This window comes from Narcine bancroftii, chromosome 3, assembly GCF_036971445.1.
Source record: "Narcine bancroftii isolate sNarBan1 chromosome 3, sNarBan1.hap1, whole genome shotgun sequence".
Classification (NCBI taxonomy): domain Eukaryota; kingdom Metazoa; phylum Chordata; class Chondrichthyes; order Torpediniformes; family Narcinidae; genus Narcine; species Narcine bancroftii.
In genome coordinates, this window is record NC_091471.1 from 341,799,843 (window position 1) to 341,816,175 (window position 16,333).

The 16,333-nt window shown below is 39.5% G+C and overlaps 1 protein-coding gene and 1 long non-coding RNA gene across 2 annotated transcripts in view; one reads left to right on the plus strand and one right to left on the minus strand.

Annotated features, from left to right (window-relative positions):
* LOC138756897 (dynein beta chain, ciliary-like) overlaps positions 1-16,333 on the plus strand; it is a 32,657-nt gene that overhangs the window by 4,134 nt on the left and 12,190 nt on the right. Inside the window, 5 exon segments of the mRNA XM_069923289.1 lie at positions 8,314-8,465; positions 10,167-10,204; positions 10,384-10,393; positions 10,899-11,054; positions 14,010-14,140. Coding sequence (XP_069779390.1) covers positions 8,314-8,465; positions 10,167-10,204; positions 10,384-10,393; positions 10,899-11,054; positions 14,010-14,140 — 487 coding nt within the window.
* Positions 2,214-6,576, minus strand: LOC138759308 (uncharacterized). The gene is made up of 3 exons (XR_011354708.1): positions 6,507-6,576; positions 5,937-6,109; positions 2,214-2,499 (listed from the first exon to the last, which is right to left on the minus strand). It is a non-coding gene; the product is annotated as an uncharacterized lncRNA (long non-coding RNA).

The following is a 16,333-nucleotide window of genomic DNA, read 5'->3' on the forward strand; positions in this document are numbered from 1 at the left end:
AATCATGACTAGGCAGTAGGACCCTGTGGAGCAGTGTTATGTCTCCTTTGCCCACTTCTGGGTCCGCACCTGTGGTAACACTGTCGTTCCAGTTTTATGATAACTTGGCTCCTGACGTCCTGGCGACATTCTCTGCTCTCTTTCAAATTTATTTAGATCTTTCCTGTAGGTAGGTGAGCAAAACTGCACAGAATACTCCACATTTGGCCTCACCAATGTCCTGTACACTTCGGCGTAATCATCTAACTGCTGTACTCAATGCTTTGATTTATGAAGGCCAAAAGCTCTCTTCACAACTCAACCTACCCATGATGTAAATTTCAAGGAATTGGGTATCTGTACAGAAAGTCCCTGGGATTAAAATATAATCCAATTAACGAACATCTCGTACTTACGAACTGAAAGCCAGCCGGAAGTAGAATGCTGTCAACTTCCAGTTCGAGTGTGGTTGAGTCAGAATTGTCTGCTGGGAGCCCAAAGTCCCTGCTCCTGCTGGGTGCCCCACTTGTTTAAGATGTTGTAGTGTTTTACATGCTTAGAAAAGTAAAATATATATTATATATGCTCTATACTAAGATAAACATTTGACTGACACTAAATAAGGATCGTATGTACTTGTTCCAACTTCAATACAAATTCGAGTTAAAGACATACCAAGGTAACCAAACTCATTTTTAACCCGGGGACTGCCAGTATTCCCAGATCCCTCAGTTCCACTGCACTCCATTTACTGCCCTACCATTTACTGTACAAATCCCACCCTGGTTTGACCTCCCAAAGTGCAATACTTGCAGCTTCAGATCCACATTGCACTGCTTTCTTAAATATCTGACTGAGTTGACTGCTGTCTGATTAATTTAAAGAGCAAGTAATTAATATAACATTGGTTCTGAGCCTTGATATGTCTACAGTCGAGGTCAGATATTTAATGATTTCATATTTTGTAATGCTAATATGAATTCAGTTAATTGATAAGCAGGTATGAACATAATTACAAAAGAAGGCAAAGCTTTTAAGTGGTAAAGTTAATTACATTTACATAAACGTAGTGAAAAGTCATCTGGAATTGTGTTATTCTGTACAGACTCAAGTTCACTGCTTTGCTTCTAATTAAAGTTGAGACCCTCGAGAGCAGGGGTGTCAAACTCAAATTCACAGAGGGCCAAAATTAAAAACTTGGACTAAGTCGTGGGCCAAACTAAATATTTATTGAAAATCTTGAACAACATCTGCATGTTTTCTCTTCTTTCAACATATGTAATGTTAAACTTTTTCTTATTAAAATAAATGTTTAATAATAGTTTTGGTTAAACTCTTTCCAGAAGAAGCATTAACAAATGAGAAATAAAATATTCAATAAATAATATTTCTCTCTAGCCTTTACGCTCCTTTTAAATGTATTTTATTTTCACAAGCCAAGTCAAAAAAATAACAACTTGCTTCAATGAAAATCCAATCTTTTAACTATGAACAGTCCAAAGTTAAACCAAAGAAAATATGAATCCAAGCTTAGCTTGCTCCACTGTGATTTACTCTGATGCACCTGGGTCTAAACCAAATACTTGGCATCTCTTCTTAGATGCAAGTTCATCAAACTCTGGGGTCAGAGTTTGCCTCCCACCTGTCTTGAAAGGTCCTGTTTTCTGTCTTTCGTTTGGCCATTTTTCGTGAGGGGTTACATGTGAGTTAGGTAACAGGTCACAGATACTAATGAAAGTAAACAGAGGAGGTGGGGGCGATTAGCGGGCTGAGGGGCCGGCGCCATTGCATTTGCAAAGCATTCTGGGATTTGTAGTATTAGCTGTGCATGCGCTATACTGGCGCGGCGGCCAGCGGGCCAGCTCTAATACATATTTGATATGATCTTGCGGGCCAAATAATTATATCACAGGCCAAATTTGCCTGAGTTTGACATGTGTGTTCTAGACCGCTAAATTGCTTTCAATTTCCAGAATTATAACTAGTATTTTTTTTTTGACAAAAACAGTCAAATTCTGTGATTTTTTTTTCCCAACATTTAAGATTTCAATTAGATTTCTGGGAATGCCAGTCAGGAATTCTGTTTCTCACTCTACCCCCAGCCCTGCCCTCTTTCCCTCTGCATGTGAATATTTTGTGCCAGTGTAGCGACTGCTGCGGCACCGCTACGAAATGACGAGACGACTGGGCAGTATGCGGGTGAACCAGAAACGGACTTTATAATCTGAATTTGCTGTGTTGCCCCCATGGGGAATGCCCACTCCCAGAGACGTCTGGGCTGACTTCCGGAAGTGATGTCAGCGGGTCGTTGCGTCACTACCCGGCTGGCGGTGCGCCGCACGGAAGCGGGGTGGGGTGCTGCTCCCTTTAGCTCACCCATGGGCTTCTTCCCAGTAGTGAAGGATGGCCTGCGCCATCTTGGGATGCCGACTGTTGTGGCGATTTGGCCCGTCCACCCGCACATTTGCTTGGCCCGCTACACCTGTGTTGCTGTCATTTAATCTTCGTTCAATCTGTGACCTAAATGTATTATACAATTGACACGAGGCTTCAACTTAATGTTCATTTCAGCCAGATTTAAAGATCCAGAATTTTTAGTCTCTTGCATTTGATAAATACAAAAATTAATAGTGGCCCATTTAATATTGCATAACTGAAGAAATCTGCAATGGCCTGTAACTTTTTAAACAGTGTTCTGGGCCAAAGGAAGTGGGCAATTTAGTATTCATTTGAATTCTATGTAGTGGTTGAATTTGTCATGCGCAAGTCCTCAAGGCAAGTACAAACTTGCCTATCATACCCTCTCTGGTTGAAATTGCGCATGCTGATCTGCCATCCAGTTGTGGTTTAGAAGGAATGCTGGTGCCTAAAGGATGATTCTTAGTGCAGTAGCAAGGACACTTTGGGGATGAAGGCATTTTATAATTCAGATTTTTTAGGTTTAGATGTACAGCTTGGTAACAGGCCCTTTTGGCCCACGAGCACGTGTGGCCCAATTACTCTCCAATTGAAGGATGTTCTCAAAATCTCTTTGAAATGTACAACATCCCCGCAGATGTATGCAATCTCTGGCCCATGACTAGTGTAAATGGAGTGAGGAGCATTTGGGACATGATTGAGAACCTTGCATCCATGCATCTGGAGCACACAGAAGCTCTGCGTCAGATGGAAGGTGTACATCAGCTCCAAAACTACCTGCTCTCACAAGTCCTTCATCTGTGGCAGCCTTGCAGGTGCTGCATTGGCCTTGCTAGCCATCCCAAAATCCATTGAACTGAGTGAAAACAAGTTATTCTTGATCTAAAGGAACTAGATAGTATTCATACAGTATCTTCATATGTGAATGATTTGTTGCTATATGTTTCAGACCCTGAGAAATCTATATCTTTGCTGTCGCAATTTAGTCTTTTTTTTTAATGGCAATAAATTAGATCTTCACAAGAGTGACTTACTTTTCCTGAATATTCAGGTACCTGTTTATGAGCATATACCGTTTAGGGTTGTTGGGGATCATTTTACTTATCTAGGTATTAAAATTCCTTTAAAAAAAATTAAAGGTTGATATATAATTTTTTTTTCCTTTTGATTGATCATGTGAAACAATCCCTTTTTTATAATCGCCCCCCCACCAATTATTGTCATTTTTAGGTTGATTTAATGCAATCAAGATGATGATTTTACCTATTTTTTTGTATTTATTTCAAGCCTTTCCAATTTTATCCTGAAATCATATTTTGATATTGATTCCAAGATATCTTCCTATATTTGGCAGAATAAAAATGTAAGGCTAACTAAAGCTCGATTACCGAAGGTGAAAAAGGATGGGGGCTTGGCATTACCTAACCTTAGATTTTACTATTGGGCAATTGATCTTCGATACAGCATATTCTGGATTTATTATTCTGATAAACGAACTTCCGCCATGGTAAATCTGGGATTGAAATATTCAATAGCTTCCCTTCCTTTTGCACTTACCACATAACCACTTGTTCACTTTGTGAACTGATAACTGACCCTATACCCAAGCTCACGTTACAGATATGGTTTCAGTCCAGAGGTTTTTTTGATTTAAAAAAAAATGTTACTTTACCTGTTTTTATCTATTTTTTTTCAGCCATCTAAGGGTATCATATGTTTTTTGGGATTTGTTCACGGAAGGTTATCTTATGTCCTTTGAACAACTTTCAAGCAAATGTGGTCTGCCTCATTTGCATTTTTTTTAGATATTTTCAAATTAGACATGAATGCTATATTACCTAATTTTTCCCTGCTTTTTTATCGGATGGGGTTGATGCTCTTTTTTTTGTTTGAACCCCCTCTCAGAAGGGCTTAATAGCAGTCTGATAATTTAAAAGGGTGTGGGAGCAGGAGTTCCAAAGGTCTTTTCCTGCAGGAATGTGGGAAAAGATTCTTGAACTAATGTTAATACCTCATCAATGTGTGCTCGACACTCCCTTATTCAATTTAAGGTAGTAGATAGGGCAGTTTTAATCCAATCTGTGATGGGTGTAATCCGCATGTGGCTTCATTGACTCATCTGTTTCAGTTTTGGAAATATATATTTAGTATTCTTCCAGTAATTGTCGCAATTGATTTACAACCAAATCCCGTAACTGCTCTTTTTGGAGTTTTAGTAGCAGATGTTGGTCGTTGTCTGGCTTCTGCTCATTGAATGATAGCTTTTTACCGAGGAGAGCTATTCTCTTAAATGGAAAGACACCAGTCTGCCTTCTATCGTTCAATGGTTTTCTCAAAGCATGGCCTGTTTGAATCTAGAGAAAATTAGAAGTGCTACATTTGATTCCTCCATTACATTTGGAAAAAAAAATCTTGGCGCCCATTCAAACAATATTTTCATAAGATATGACTTCTAACGGTTTTTCTGATCTATTGTGCCTTCATGATACTATTAAGTTTCGCTTTTGGGTAAGGACCAGGCTTCTTATGTTTGATGAACACTTATCCAAAGCTTTCCAGTTTTTGGCTTTATTTCTTTTAGATTAGTATAGGGTTTTTTTTTACTATAGAGTAATTGTTTTCCCTTTTATTGAGTATGGGAAGATTAAAATACTATTATTATTTACTTATTGTTGAATATTGTAATCTCTTCAATCATGTATCCTATTCCATCTGTGCATTGATATTGTATGTTTTATATTAAAACCAATAAATAGATTGAAAAAGAAAGATCCAAGGGAACTGCCGAAAGGGACATGCGTATCAGAGAAGGAAGAGGAAGGAGTTGCACTTGATGCCAAATGGAGAACCAATTTGTTGTCCTCCAAGCTTGTCTTTGAACTTCACAAGCATTAGCAAGGATAGGATTTGCTCAGTGCATGAACTCATTTCCATTTGACACATGTTACTGCACCATATTTTATCAGCCTGTTGTCATTTATTCCAGATACATATCATACATATTTGAAATGCTGTGCGTTTATTTGTTCCACGAATTATAAATGTTGCTTTATTTGTGTCGTGTATACACCCCTTATAAAACACGTACTATGTAAAAAGCAAATAGAATGGGTTTCAAAGTGATCCATTGCACCATCAAAATATTAGTCCATCTTCTATTTCAGGCACAAAGCATTGAAAAGGGCAGGATTAAATGTTTACATAACCAGAGCTCTGCTCATTTCCCCCATTCTTATTCTAAGCATAACCACACTTTCTTGATAACTAAGGTTAGATCTTTAATTCATCAGCCAAGTAATCGAGATCAATTTAAGAACAAACTGGAAGCCATCACATAGAGCAGGATTTGCAGTGAACGCTTGATTAGTCAGGGGGAAAAGCTGCTCTTCCACCCTTCAGTAATAAAAGCAGAAAATGGTAGAGGGACAATGATTTAGGGCAATATTCAGGGAAACAGAAAGGGTTAATGCTCCCAGATTGAAAACCTGTCTTCAGAAAATAAATGTGTTCACCTTCTATCCTTCAACTTGGATACTGACCTTCATTGTCAAGTCCACCTCTTCATTTAGGATATGACTTCTTCACAGCAATGTACTGTGGTTTTTGACCGGACAGGCATCCCTCCTATGCCCCGAGTGAGCAGAACGAATGAATACTTTTAGTCCATTTTATTACTGGGGTTGTGGTATCGACTTCCAAATATCCCATAAACCTTCAAAGGAACAATACAAATATGGATAGGAAGTTGGCTTATTTTGTGGTGGTCACACAGTTGAATTGCATTGTGATATAACTCTCCAACTCTACAAGTAAAGAAAACACAATTGAGTAACTGGAGGGCTGCTTGAACATGTGTACCAGTTCCCTTTTTTCTGACCTACAAGAAAACATTGAGCAGAGGATAGAAATCAGTAAAATTAAACAACAGCAATAAAATTCTTCAAAATAGGCAGGGTACGGTTAGCATAACTGTTTGGGCAACGGTGTTACAGCACCAGTGATCAAGACCGGGGTTCAAATCTCACACTGTCTATGAGGAGTTTGTATTCCCTGTGTCCGCGTGGGTTTTCCCTGGAGGTTCCGGTTTCCTCCAACCATTCAAAACTTACCGGGGATTGCCAGTCAGTTGGGTGGCTTGGGCACAAGGGCCTGTCCCCGTGCAGTATGTCTCAATTTAAAGAAAAATTGGCCTCCAGATAGATGGATTTAAAATTGATAATTGTGTTGCGTTTGGAACCAACAAAAGAACTGCGGGGCTGCCAGTTTGTTTCGAGTTTTGTTGCCTGGTAAATTATGGACAACAATATTCCCAACCACATATGATCAGGAAGGAGATAAAATTACATAGCAAGTTCAATTATCCATTGTGTTTTGATTGAGGTGCTTAGTGACAGTTTAAGTGATAGTGTGTTTGTTGCCTTTGTTCTGTGTTGCTAAGCAAATGCATTGGAAAAGTCTTTTTTTCAACTACATAGTGATAATTGCCTTGAAAATTTTGGCTGGAATTGTATTGCTCGAAAGGTTCATGAGCGGTGGCCTAAAACCGTAAAATTCAAGTAGAAAGTCAAGAATAAGATTGCGGTTATGAATTACATCCTGCTTGTTAAGAGGAAGATTTATAACAATAATCTACCCATGCACATTTTCATTCTCTGTCGTAAAAACTGAGGAAAGACCACAGGTGTTAATATACTGCCTTAAAGTGAATTTTTACTGCTTCACTTGGCTGAACTGTTGGTATAACAATTACTTGTGCTTGCTGCTATATTTCACTGCTTAAATTATAATGGGAGTAAGATTGATACATTAACTATATAATTGAGATGGATTTGTGATATATTTAATTTTGGATCTTATTAGAGATAGCACCAATCTTTTTAATATATGACGTAGTTCACCCACTAATTTAATACTTGGAAAAAAAAAGAGCCACAAAGGGACCCATGATGGTCAATATTTCTCCCTCGGGAAAATCCACCGTAAATTGCTATTATTCTGTTATGCTGGTGGTAATGTGTTTGATTTTGATTGAGTTCACGTTTCGAACTACTCATTGGACTACCCCACTTTTTCCTATGTTGAGTTGGCCTTTTGTTTGAAATCATTCTTGGATGACTGGGTGTCATTACATGCTTTCATTTTGATTTTCACTGCCACTAAGAGACTGGTCTTGAGAAAGGTCAGAAATTTGAGTTGATAGTTCGGCGGCAGAGAAACTCAAAGTTAAAGCTTGAACAGATTGAAAGGAAATACAGAATCATGGGAAATTGAGGATGAGGAGTTTGTGTTGGGCTAGAGCCAGTGAAAATGTAGTTTGGATGAGAAAATATGGAAGAAATGTCTCCTTCATATTTATTGTCAGAGTACATACATGACCACATATAATCCTGAGATTCCTTTTCCTTTTTCCTGTGGGCTTGGCAGAATTACCGCTAATTGGTCATGCAAAAAAATAAACTGTACATGGCATAAAACATAGATGAACAAAGACTGTAAACAGATAATGAATGTAAACAAACTGACTGCAATACAAGAGAACAAAAAGAAAATCAATAAAATGCACAAGAATCCTTAAATGAGTCTCTGATTGAGCTTGTCGTTGAAGAGTGTGATGGTGGAGGGATAGCAGCCGAACCTGGTGGTATGAGTCTTGTGGCACCGATGCTTCTTTCCTGATGGCAGAGAACAGAGTGTGTGCTGGGTGGTGAGGGTCCTTGATGATTGCTGCTCCTCTCTGACGGCAGTATTCCCTAAAGATGTTTCTTGCAAGTGGAATGGTAATTACAGAGAAAGATAATAACTAGATTATTAAGCATGTATAGTGTAAAAGAATGCTGATCCTAAGTGATGTTTGGTAGTGTGGATGAAAATTTGCACAGCTCTTCATTGACCAATGACATCTCTTGTTCTTGCCAGGTGGTAGTGCCGATTTTGACCAACAGCAGGAATCACAACCATTGGCCACAGGTTGTGTCCCAAGATGTCATACGTCATGTCCACAGCCTAAGGAGTAGCGTCTTTGTGGTCGTGGGGCAAGTCCAGGGCAAGACTCTGCTGCCTTTGCCAGTAGGAGCAGAAAGAGCTGCTATTGATATGTATAAAAAGTAAGAACTGTTCCAGAAATATCTTTTTAAAAATAAACGCCTTGCTTTTTCAGATAATGTTCAACCTGCCCTTCCTTTGCTTTCAGTGGGTTCACTTTCTGGATGACTGCCAGAGCTCATCTGAAACTTGGGCAGGTTCATGCCAGGTATTCCTGCCTCTTGTATGATAAAGATCCTGACCAGAATCTGTTTATTCTGACCTGCCTATCAGTGTAATCTTTTGAGGTATTATATCAAAATATCCCTGGGCAATATAGCGAGGCATTCTTCTCTGCAGCCAACAACCTAAATTCACAGAGCTACTCCTTTTAATTGGCGTGATCTCTAGAAGATGTTCTGACTGCATTTAGTGCTTCTTGAGAAGGTCAATTTGAAGACTTTTAATTTCATTTAGATTGTATATTGTGACAGAGTATATAGATATGTTTTTGGGAGATAAATTGGGAAAGGTTTGTTAGAGTAGGTTATATACAAACACTTTAAAACAAATATTTGAAATACTGGAGCTCTGCTAATGCTAGACATGTCGGGGCCTTTGCAAAAGCTTTGGAGAGTGCCCAAGAGGCTTCACTAATGGATTGTTGTTTACAAAAGCAACAGATGAAAGAGTTTGGTGGAGCTGCATTCTGTCTGCAGTGGAACTTGCTCTTCTAAGAGGGTCATGTGATTTTGCAAGCAGAGAGAGTCAAATAGGCTTTTTCTGTGTGTGTGTGAGAGAGAGCGAGACACACATACACAGTGCTACAATCAGCAACAGCAGCTGGGACTGGAACAGGACAAGCTGGCAAGCTTGTGGAATACCCCATTTGGAAGATGAGTTGTGAGTTCTTATTTTAGCCTGGTCAAAGCCCTTGTGGTTCATGCAAGAGGAGAGGACTGGCTGTGTAATATTTCACTTGGAAGAGAAACAAAAAGGAACTCAGTGGTGACCTAAAAGAAAGAGGATATCATCTGGAGAACCCTGAGGGGGTCAAGTTTTGTCAGCAAGACACTGAAGTGGCTGATTAAAAAGGAATCAGTCTGGATGTCCTGGAACAACAAATCTCTCTCTGAAAACCGACAAATACCTTCCTGAGCGGTAACCATTTACCTTTCAAGCACCAAAGCCTGGTGAACTTTATAAATGTTAAATTCTGTACACAGTATAAGAATTGCCTGCAACCAGTGAACTTGGAGGAATGATGAGTGAAATTGGACTATGAATCAAAGAACTTTTCTGAACTTACACACACACACACATTACATACACATGTGCTTAGAATTAGAAGTGGGTTAATTTAGGTTAGTTAAGTCAATAGTGATACATTAAAGTGTGATTCTATTATCATGTTTAAAGATAATTAAATGCAACTTTTGTTTAAGTAACAAGTTTTCTTGGTGAATATCTATTGCTGCTGGGTTTTGTGGTCCTCTGGGCTCGTAATGATATCATGTTTCAAAATCACCTCGAAGGATCACAAAGCTAAGATTGTAATGCCATGTTGCTTGGACGTTATTGTTTCCTTGTCAAGTAATTAGACTTGATTGTTTCCTATCTTGGCACATGTGTTCAGACCCTAATAGAATTAGGTTGCATAGATTTTTAATTGTTCTCCACAGCATAGTTTATCTGGCTCTATTTGTTTGGGTTGACCTTTATTGAAGAAATATGAGTCAACTTTGCACTGGATTTTTGCAATTTCAGAAGTGCTAAAAAGAGCTCAGTTGTCTATTCTGTGGGTCACTGGGAATATGTGACACACTGAGACAAAGAAAATAAAAACAAATTAGAGTCAAAGTTGCCTGCCAGGTTTCAATGTACCGTCATGAATGACAACACTGATTGAAGCATCTGGAAGTGGATCAAAGACTGTTCTTTAGACTTCCTTTTGTAGTTTGCCAGACCCAAGGTTGTCCAAGAGGCATGAAGATCACAGATAGAAAACTGATTTGGATCCATCTCTTGAGTATTGACAGGAAGAAGTCACACAGTCAACTTATTAATAATGCAGAGCGCTTCTGCTTCAGTCTTTGGAATAAAGTTCAGTGGTTGGGTGGCAGTGGGGTGGGGTTGGGTTACATACCCATTTTAAAATTGCCTAAAAATGTCTATTCCAGGCATGGATAACTGAGCATTGTATTTGGAAGCCTGCAATAAATATTCATATAAGACGAATATTTCCAGGGGGATAGGAGAGGGGTAAGACCATCTCACTAGTAATCTGACAGGATGATACAATATGAGAGTTTATTGTCATAAGAACAATTCTCTCTTGCTGCAGCCACATGGGCACAAAAGATGCACCAACAACAATAGTATAAATGTTCACCATCTTTTAAAATAAACTCTAGTTTTAGCATAAGCGATGGGCACCAATAATATATTTAATAAATGTCTCTTATATTTTCTTGCAGTAGTGATGGCCCAGATAAAGGGATTGCACATGCTGTAGAATCAATTATAATCGATTGGAGCCATCAGATCAATGAGGTGCTCAAGAGGGACTCATCTGAACCTTTGCTTGCTGGCCACAATCCCAACCCGAATGTGGAACTGGAGTTCTGGAAAAACAGGTAATATTCTTTCAAACTAACGTGAATTTGGACACAAATGTGTATCTTTAGAATCTGATGAATATGTATTTAAGGAATTCTTTCTTTCCACGTGATATTTTAAAAATATTAACCCACATTATTTTTGTAGGTGAGTGTTCAGACATTATTTTTTCTGTTCACAAAGTCAGAATTTATTATTATGGCAAAACTGCTGTGTTTCTTTAGGTTTGCAAAGAGCACCAGTTTGCAATGTTTAATTTTCTCAATGCAGTGCTCAGTGAGTTTACCCAATGTTTTCTGAGCATCCTTGTGGAAAATGGTGAAGTATGCTTGTACGGAGTGTTTCAGTTATGAGGAGAAATTGAAAAGGCAAGGTATATTTTCCCTGAAATGGAGGCAGTTTAGTGGGGGCATGATTGAGGTATAAAAATCATGTTGGGTATAGGTGGAGTACAGGTAACTTGTCCCCATAAAATAAAACTAGAGCACATAGATTTGGGGTAAGGGTAGGAGATTTAGTGGGATCTGGGGAGGACTTCCTTCACCCAGAGAGAAGAAAGTATCTGGAATACTGCCTGAGAGAGTGGTGAAAGCATAATTTCAGTATCCAGCTGACCACTTGAATTGCTTGGTCAAAGGAGGCTTTGGGCCAAACACTAGAAAATGCAATTAATACAGACATTTATTTTGTGTCCATTGGTCAACGAGGCTTGATGGGTTGAATGGCCTACTTCCCTGCTGAGTAGCTCGACAATATTAAGTTGAGCTGTTACTTGGTTATGTTGGGGCAGGAGTAGAATGGGATCTGAAAATTTGTTTCTCAGTTATGCAATGGTTTACCTATTTCATCCTTCCACAATATTCATCAGAATATGTGGTTTCACATTCTTGGATTTATTTAGGCCCAATACTTATTTGTGAAATTCACTAAGTCAGAAGAAATTGAAAGGACCAACCTGATTTCTAATTGATGAAACTATTATTTTTCTTCTTTGAGAAGTTCTTTTGCTTCATTTGATTTTAACTCCTGACCTCTTGTTATTTAGTGTTGCATCTTGTGCAGGGGCTGAACCTTTTATCCAGAATTCCGAAAACAGGCAACCTCCAAAAACTGGAATTTTTATTGGTAGATGACATCTGCTCATCAAAGATAGAATATGGAGCGCCAAACATGACCTGATGTGACCCTTGCTCAACTCCCATGTATACTATCATGTTCTGCTACTTTATAAGTGCTTCCGAATCACATATACTGATGCCTGTCCAGTGTTGCGGTGCTTTTAGTTGGCCCAGTGGCAGCTCAATGGCCGTCGTCACTAGCCATAATCCCCCACGCAGCTGAAACTGCTGTACCAGTGCCAGGGCAGGGGAACTGAGAAATAAACCGTTCTCCTGGCACTGGTACACTGGGAAGCGGGGGAGAGCAGCATGATTCAGTCAGGCGAGGGGTGGAGAGCCGGCAGCACGACTTGGATGGGTGAGGGGGGAGAGAGATGACAGCCTGATTTGGTTGATCGGAGGGGGGGAAAGCGAAGAGATGGCAGGGCGACCTTGGCGGGGGGTGGGAGGTAGAGATGGCAGCACGACTCGTGTGAGGTTGGAGATGGCAGCGCAACTTGGGCGGGCTTAAAGGGACGGAAATCAAAATGATTTCGTAATCTGGAAGATTCTGTACAACGGAAGATGCCCGGATCCGACAATCCCACATAAAATGTTAGACACCTGATTCAGATTGTAGACCTGCCTTTGGTCATTCTTCAACAATTTGTCCTGATTTACTTTGAGTGTGTTAATTTTTCAGTGTGGAAGAGGCCCCTCCATCATGTCCCAAGGTAAAGCCTTTTTGGGTAGACATGGAATTTTTTAGGCATTTACAGGCATTGCATTTTCTCAAAACCCAGATTTATTTCTATTGGGAAATATAGAGGGAATAGGACTTATCAGTTGACCAAATGAAATTTGTAAAAATAGCATTAGTGTTGGCAAGGAAATGTATTGCAGTGACCTGGAAATCCAATTCACATTTGGGAATGGGAAAAAGGAATGCAGAAATTCAAAGCCTTGGAGAAAATTGTATTATTTGAGAAATAAATATGGTATAAATATGTAGTGGTGTTCTTCCATCCTCTTGAGACTTGTGTTAATTTTCTTCCTTAAATCGATCATATAAACCTTGCTGGAGTCCTGTGCGTTGGAAAACGATCCTCCGAGCAATCAATTTTTTCAATTTTTTTTCTTTATTCTATATTACTATCTATCCTAATTTGTTTGGGGATGGAGGGGGTTTAGGGAGGGAGGGAAGGGGAAGGGTTATAACCATCATGGAATGAAATTTTCTTAAATTTAAAATCTTATTGCATGTATGGAACGTTTTTAAATAAAATATTAAAAAAGAGTTCCCTCCAGAAACTGACAAAAGTGAACTTGAATGAAGTGATAAATATTCTCATTGCATCGATGTGGCCAATCAAATGAATTGCAAATGTTCCCAAGGGGAAGAGACTGGTCTATTCACATTCTATCTCAGGCAGGCAACCTTCTGCTGTCCCAGGTTAGTGAACATGAAGGCAAGGTTCCGCTCGCCATTGTCACCCCCTGAATGAATATTGCTGATGAAGGGAACTCAGCTAAAATCTGATTAGCAAACCGCTGGTGGAGGCTCAGATACCGGGTTCAAACATTAAAGAAAAAATCATTAAAAAATCACATTCAACCAATGTGTCAACGCTCAATGGGAAAGATGCATTGATAAAACTGAACCATGGTGGCATATTATGTTTTCAAAAAGTTTCTCCAAAAATCCTTGGAGGACATAAACCAACTGACAATCTAAAGTGAATCGTAGGTCTTTGCAACAGCTTTTGAAACTCCCTGTATTTGATTGGGTAAACAGTAAATGTCTGTGTTTCTTTATGCAAGCATCTGGTGATGGATTTACTAATTGTTACTCCTCAATGATTTCATTCGCCTTAGGTGCAGCAACCTGAAATGCATTTATGATCAACTGAAGTCGAGAAAAGTTAGGAAGATGGCGGAGTTGCTGGAGAGGATTGAAAGCAGCTACTTCCCAGTGTTTAAAACCATGTTCAGTGATGTTGTTGCAGGTATAACCCCAAATTGAGTTGATAAATTGCAAAATTTTCACTAAACTCTTTAATTTTCAATGTTGTGCATTCAGTATTATTGCTAACTGATTTCACTTTTGTGGGTCACGTTAGTGGAATTGTATGATGGATGGGTGTTTATTTACAGAACTGTTTTGGAGAGCTAAAAAAAAGGGTGATCACTCTCAGTCGGGACGGCAACATATGTGGAAAAAGAAATCTAATTAAATGACTGAGGGCGACGTCAGGACATCATTCAAGACGGTGAACCCTCACAAGGCGTCAGGCCCTGATGGTGTACCTGTCAGGGTACTGAAAATCTGCACCAACTAACTAGCTGGTGTTCATGGACATTTTTAACCTCTCATTGCTGCAGTCAGAAGTTCCCACCTGCTTCAAAATGGCATCGAGAAGAGTAGTGGGAGCTGCCTCAACGACCACTGCCCAGTAGCACTAACTTCTACTGTGATGAAATGCTATGAGAGGCTGGTCATGGCCAGAATTAACACGTACTTAATCAAAGATCTGGACCCACTGCAATTTGCAATTCGTCACAATCGTTCTACAGCAGATAAAATATCGCTGGTTCTCAATTCAGCTGTGGATCACCTCGAAAACAGCAATTCGTACAATCGGCTACTCTTCATCAACTACATTTCAGCCTTCAATACCACTTTTCCTTCAGTGTTGGTCAAGAAGTTACAAACTTTACGCCTCTGTACCACCCCCCCCCACTTCCCCGCAACTGGATCCTTGACTTTTTCATCGGAGGACCACAGTTAGTTTGAATTGGAAACAATGTCATCTCCTCACTGATTATCAACACAGGTACAACCCAAGGATGCGTGCTTAGCCCACTGCTCTACTTATTAAACACCTATGATTGTGTGGCTAGGCATAATTCCAATGCCACCTACAAGTTTGCCGATGACACCACAGTTGACAGCAGAGTCACAAATGTCAATGAAGAATCGACTGGAGGGAGAAAGATCAGCTCGTTGATTGGTGCAACAACAACAACTTTGCACTCAACGTCAGCAAAACCAAGTAGGAAGTCAGGGAACAGAACCCAATCCTCATCGAGGGCTCATCGTGGAGAGGGTCAAGAACTTAAAATTCCTGGATGTCAACATCTACGAGGATCTGTTCTGGAGTCTCCATGTTGATGTAATCATGAAAAAAGCTCGCCAGTGACTATACTTTGTGAGGTGCTTTAGGAGATTTTGTATGACACCAAAGACTCTCGAAAACTTCTGCACCATGGAGAGCATTCTGGCTGGTTGCATCACTCCCTGGTATAAAGGCGCCAACCCTCAGAATAAACTCCAGCTGGTTGTTAACTCGGGCAGGCACCAGACTTCATTCCATCGAGAACATCTATCAACATGAGGCGGTGTATTAAAAAAGCAGTCTCTATCCTCAAAGACCACCACCATCCAGGCCACACTCTCTTCACTCTGCTACCATCGGGAAAAAGGTACAGGAGCCTAAAGACGAGCACTTAACGGCACAAGGACAGCTTCTTCCCCCAGATTCCTGATTAATCGATGAACCAAAGACACTGCCTTACCTTTTGTGCATTATTATTTTTAATTTTTATACAGCAATGATGCAAAATGATTATAATATGTATGTTTACACTATGATACTGCCACAAAACACTTGTTCATGACAATAAATTCTGATTTTCATTTTGATGAATATTCATCAGTTCTGTCATTCCCCTGATGAAACTTTTTCTTTGCTCTCTAGTTACTTCAAGCATTCTACGGTATTTTGGTTTTCTTTGAGTATTTTTCTGTTGAATGGGCAGTGATTTTTAGTTAAATGACCAGTGTTTGGGTCAAAAATGTAAGCCAAGCTAAAAGCAGCAAGTTCGTGTGTGTCCACAATATGTCCCTTGCTCTTTCACTTTTCTACCTCTGAATATTTCTTCAATGACCATGCAGGATTTACAAATGTTTTTTCAGCATGTCGACTATAATGGGCTTTTAGATTTAAAATGAGTCTTCTCTTTAAATGGAATGATTTTTCATTTTTCACCTGGATACCTTTCTCCTGTTGTCCCACAGACAGGAAATTGCTGTTAAAAATGTGAATTCCTTGCAGGTCATGAGTTGAGGATTGGTAAACGGGATTAGACTATATAACTGAGAGTTGCTAAATTTTCACAGAAATAAATCGACCTCTGCT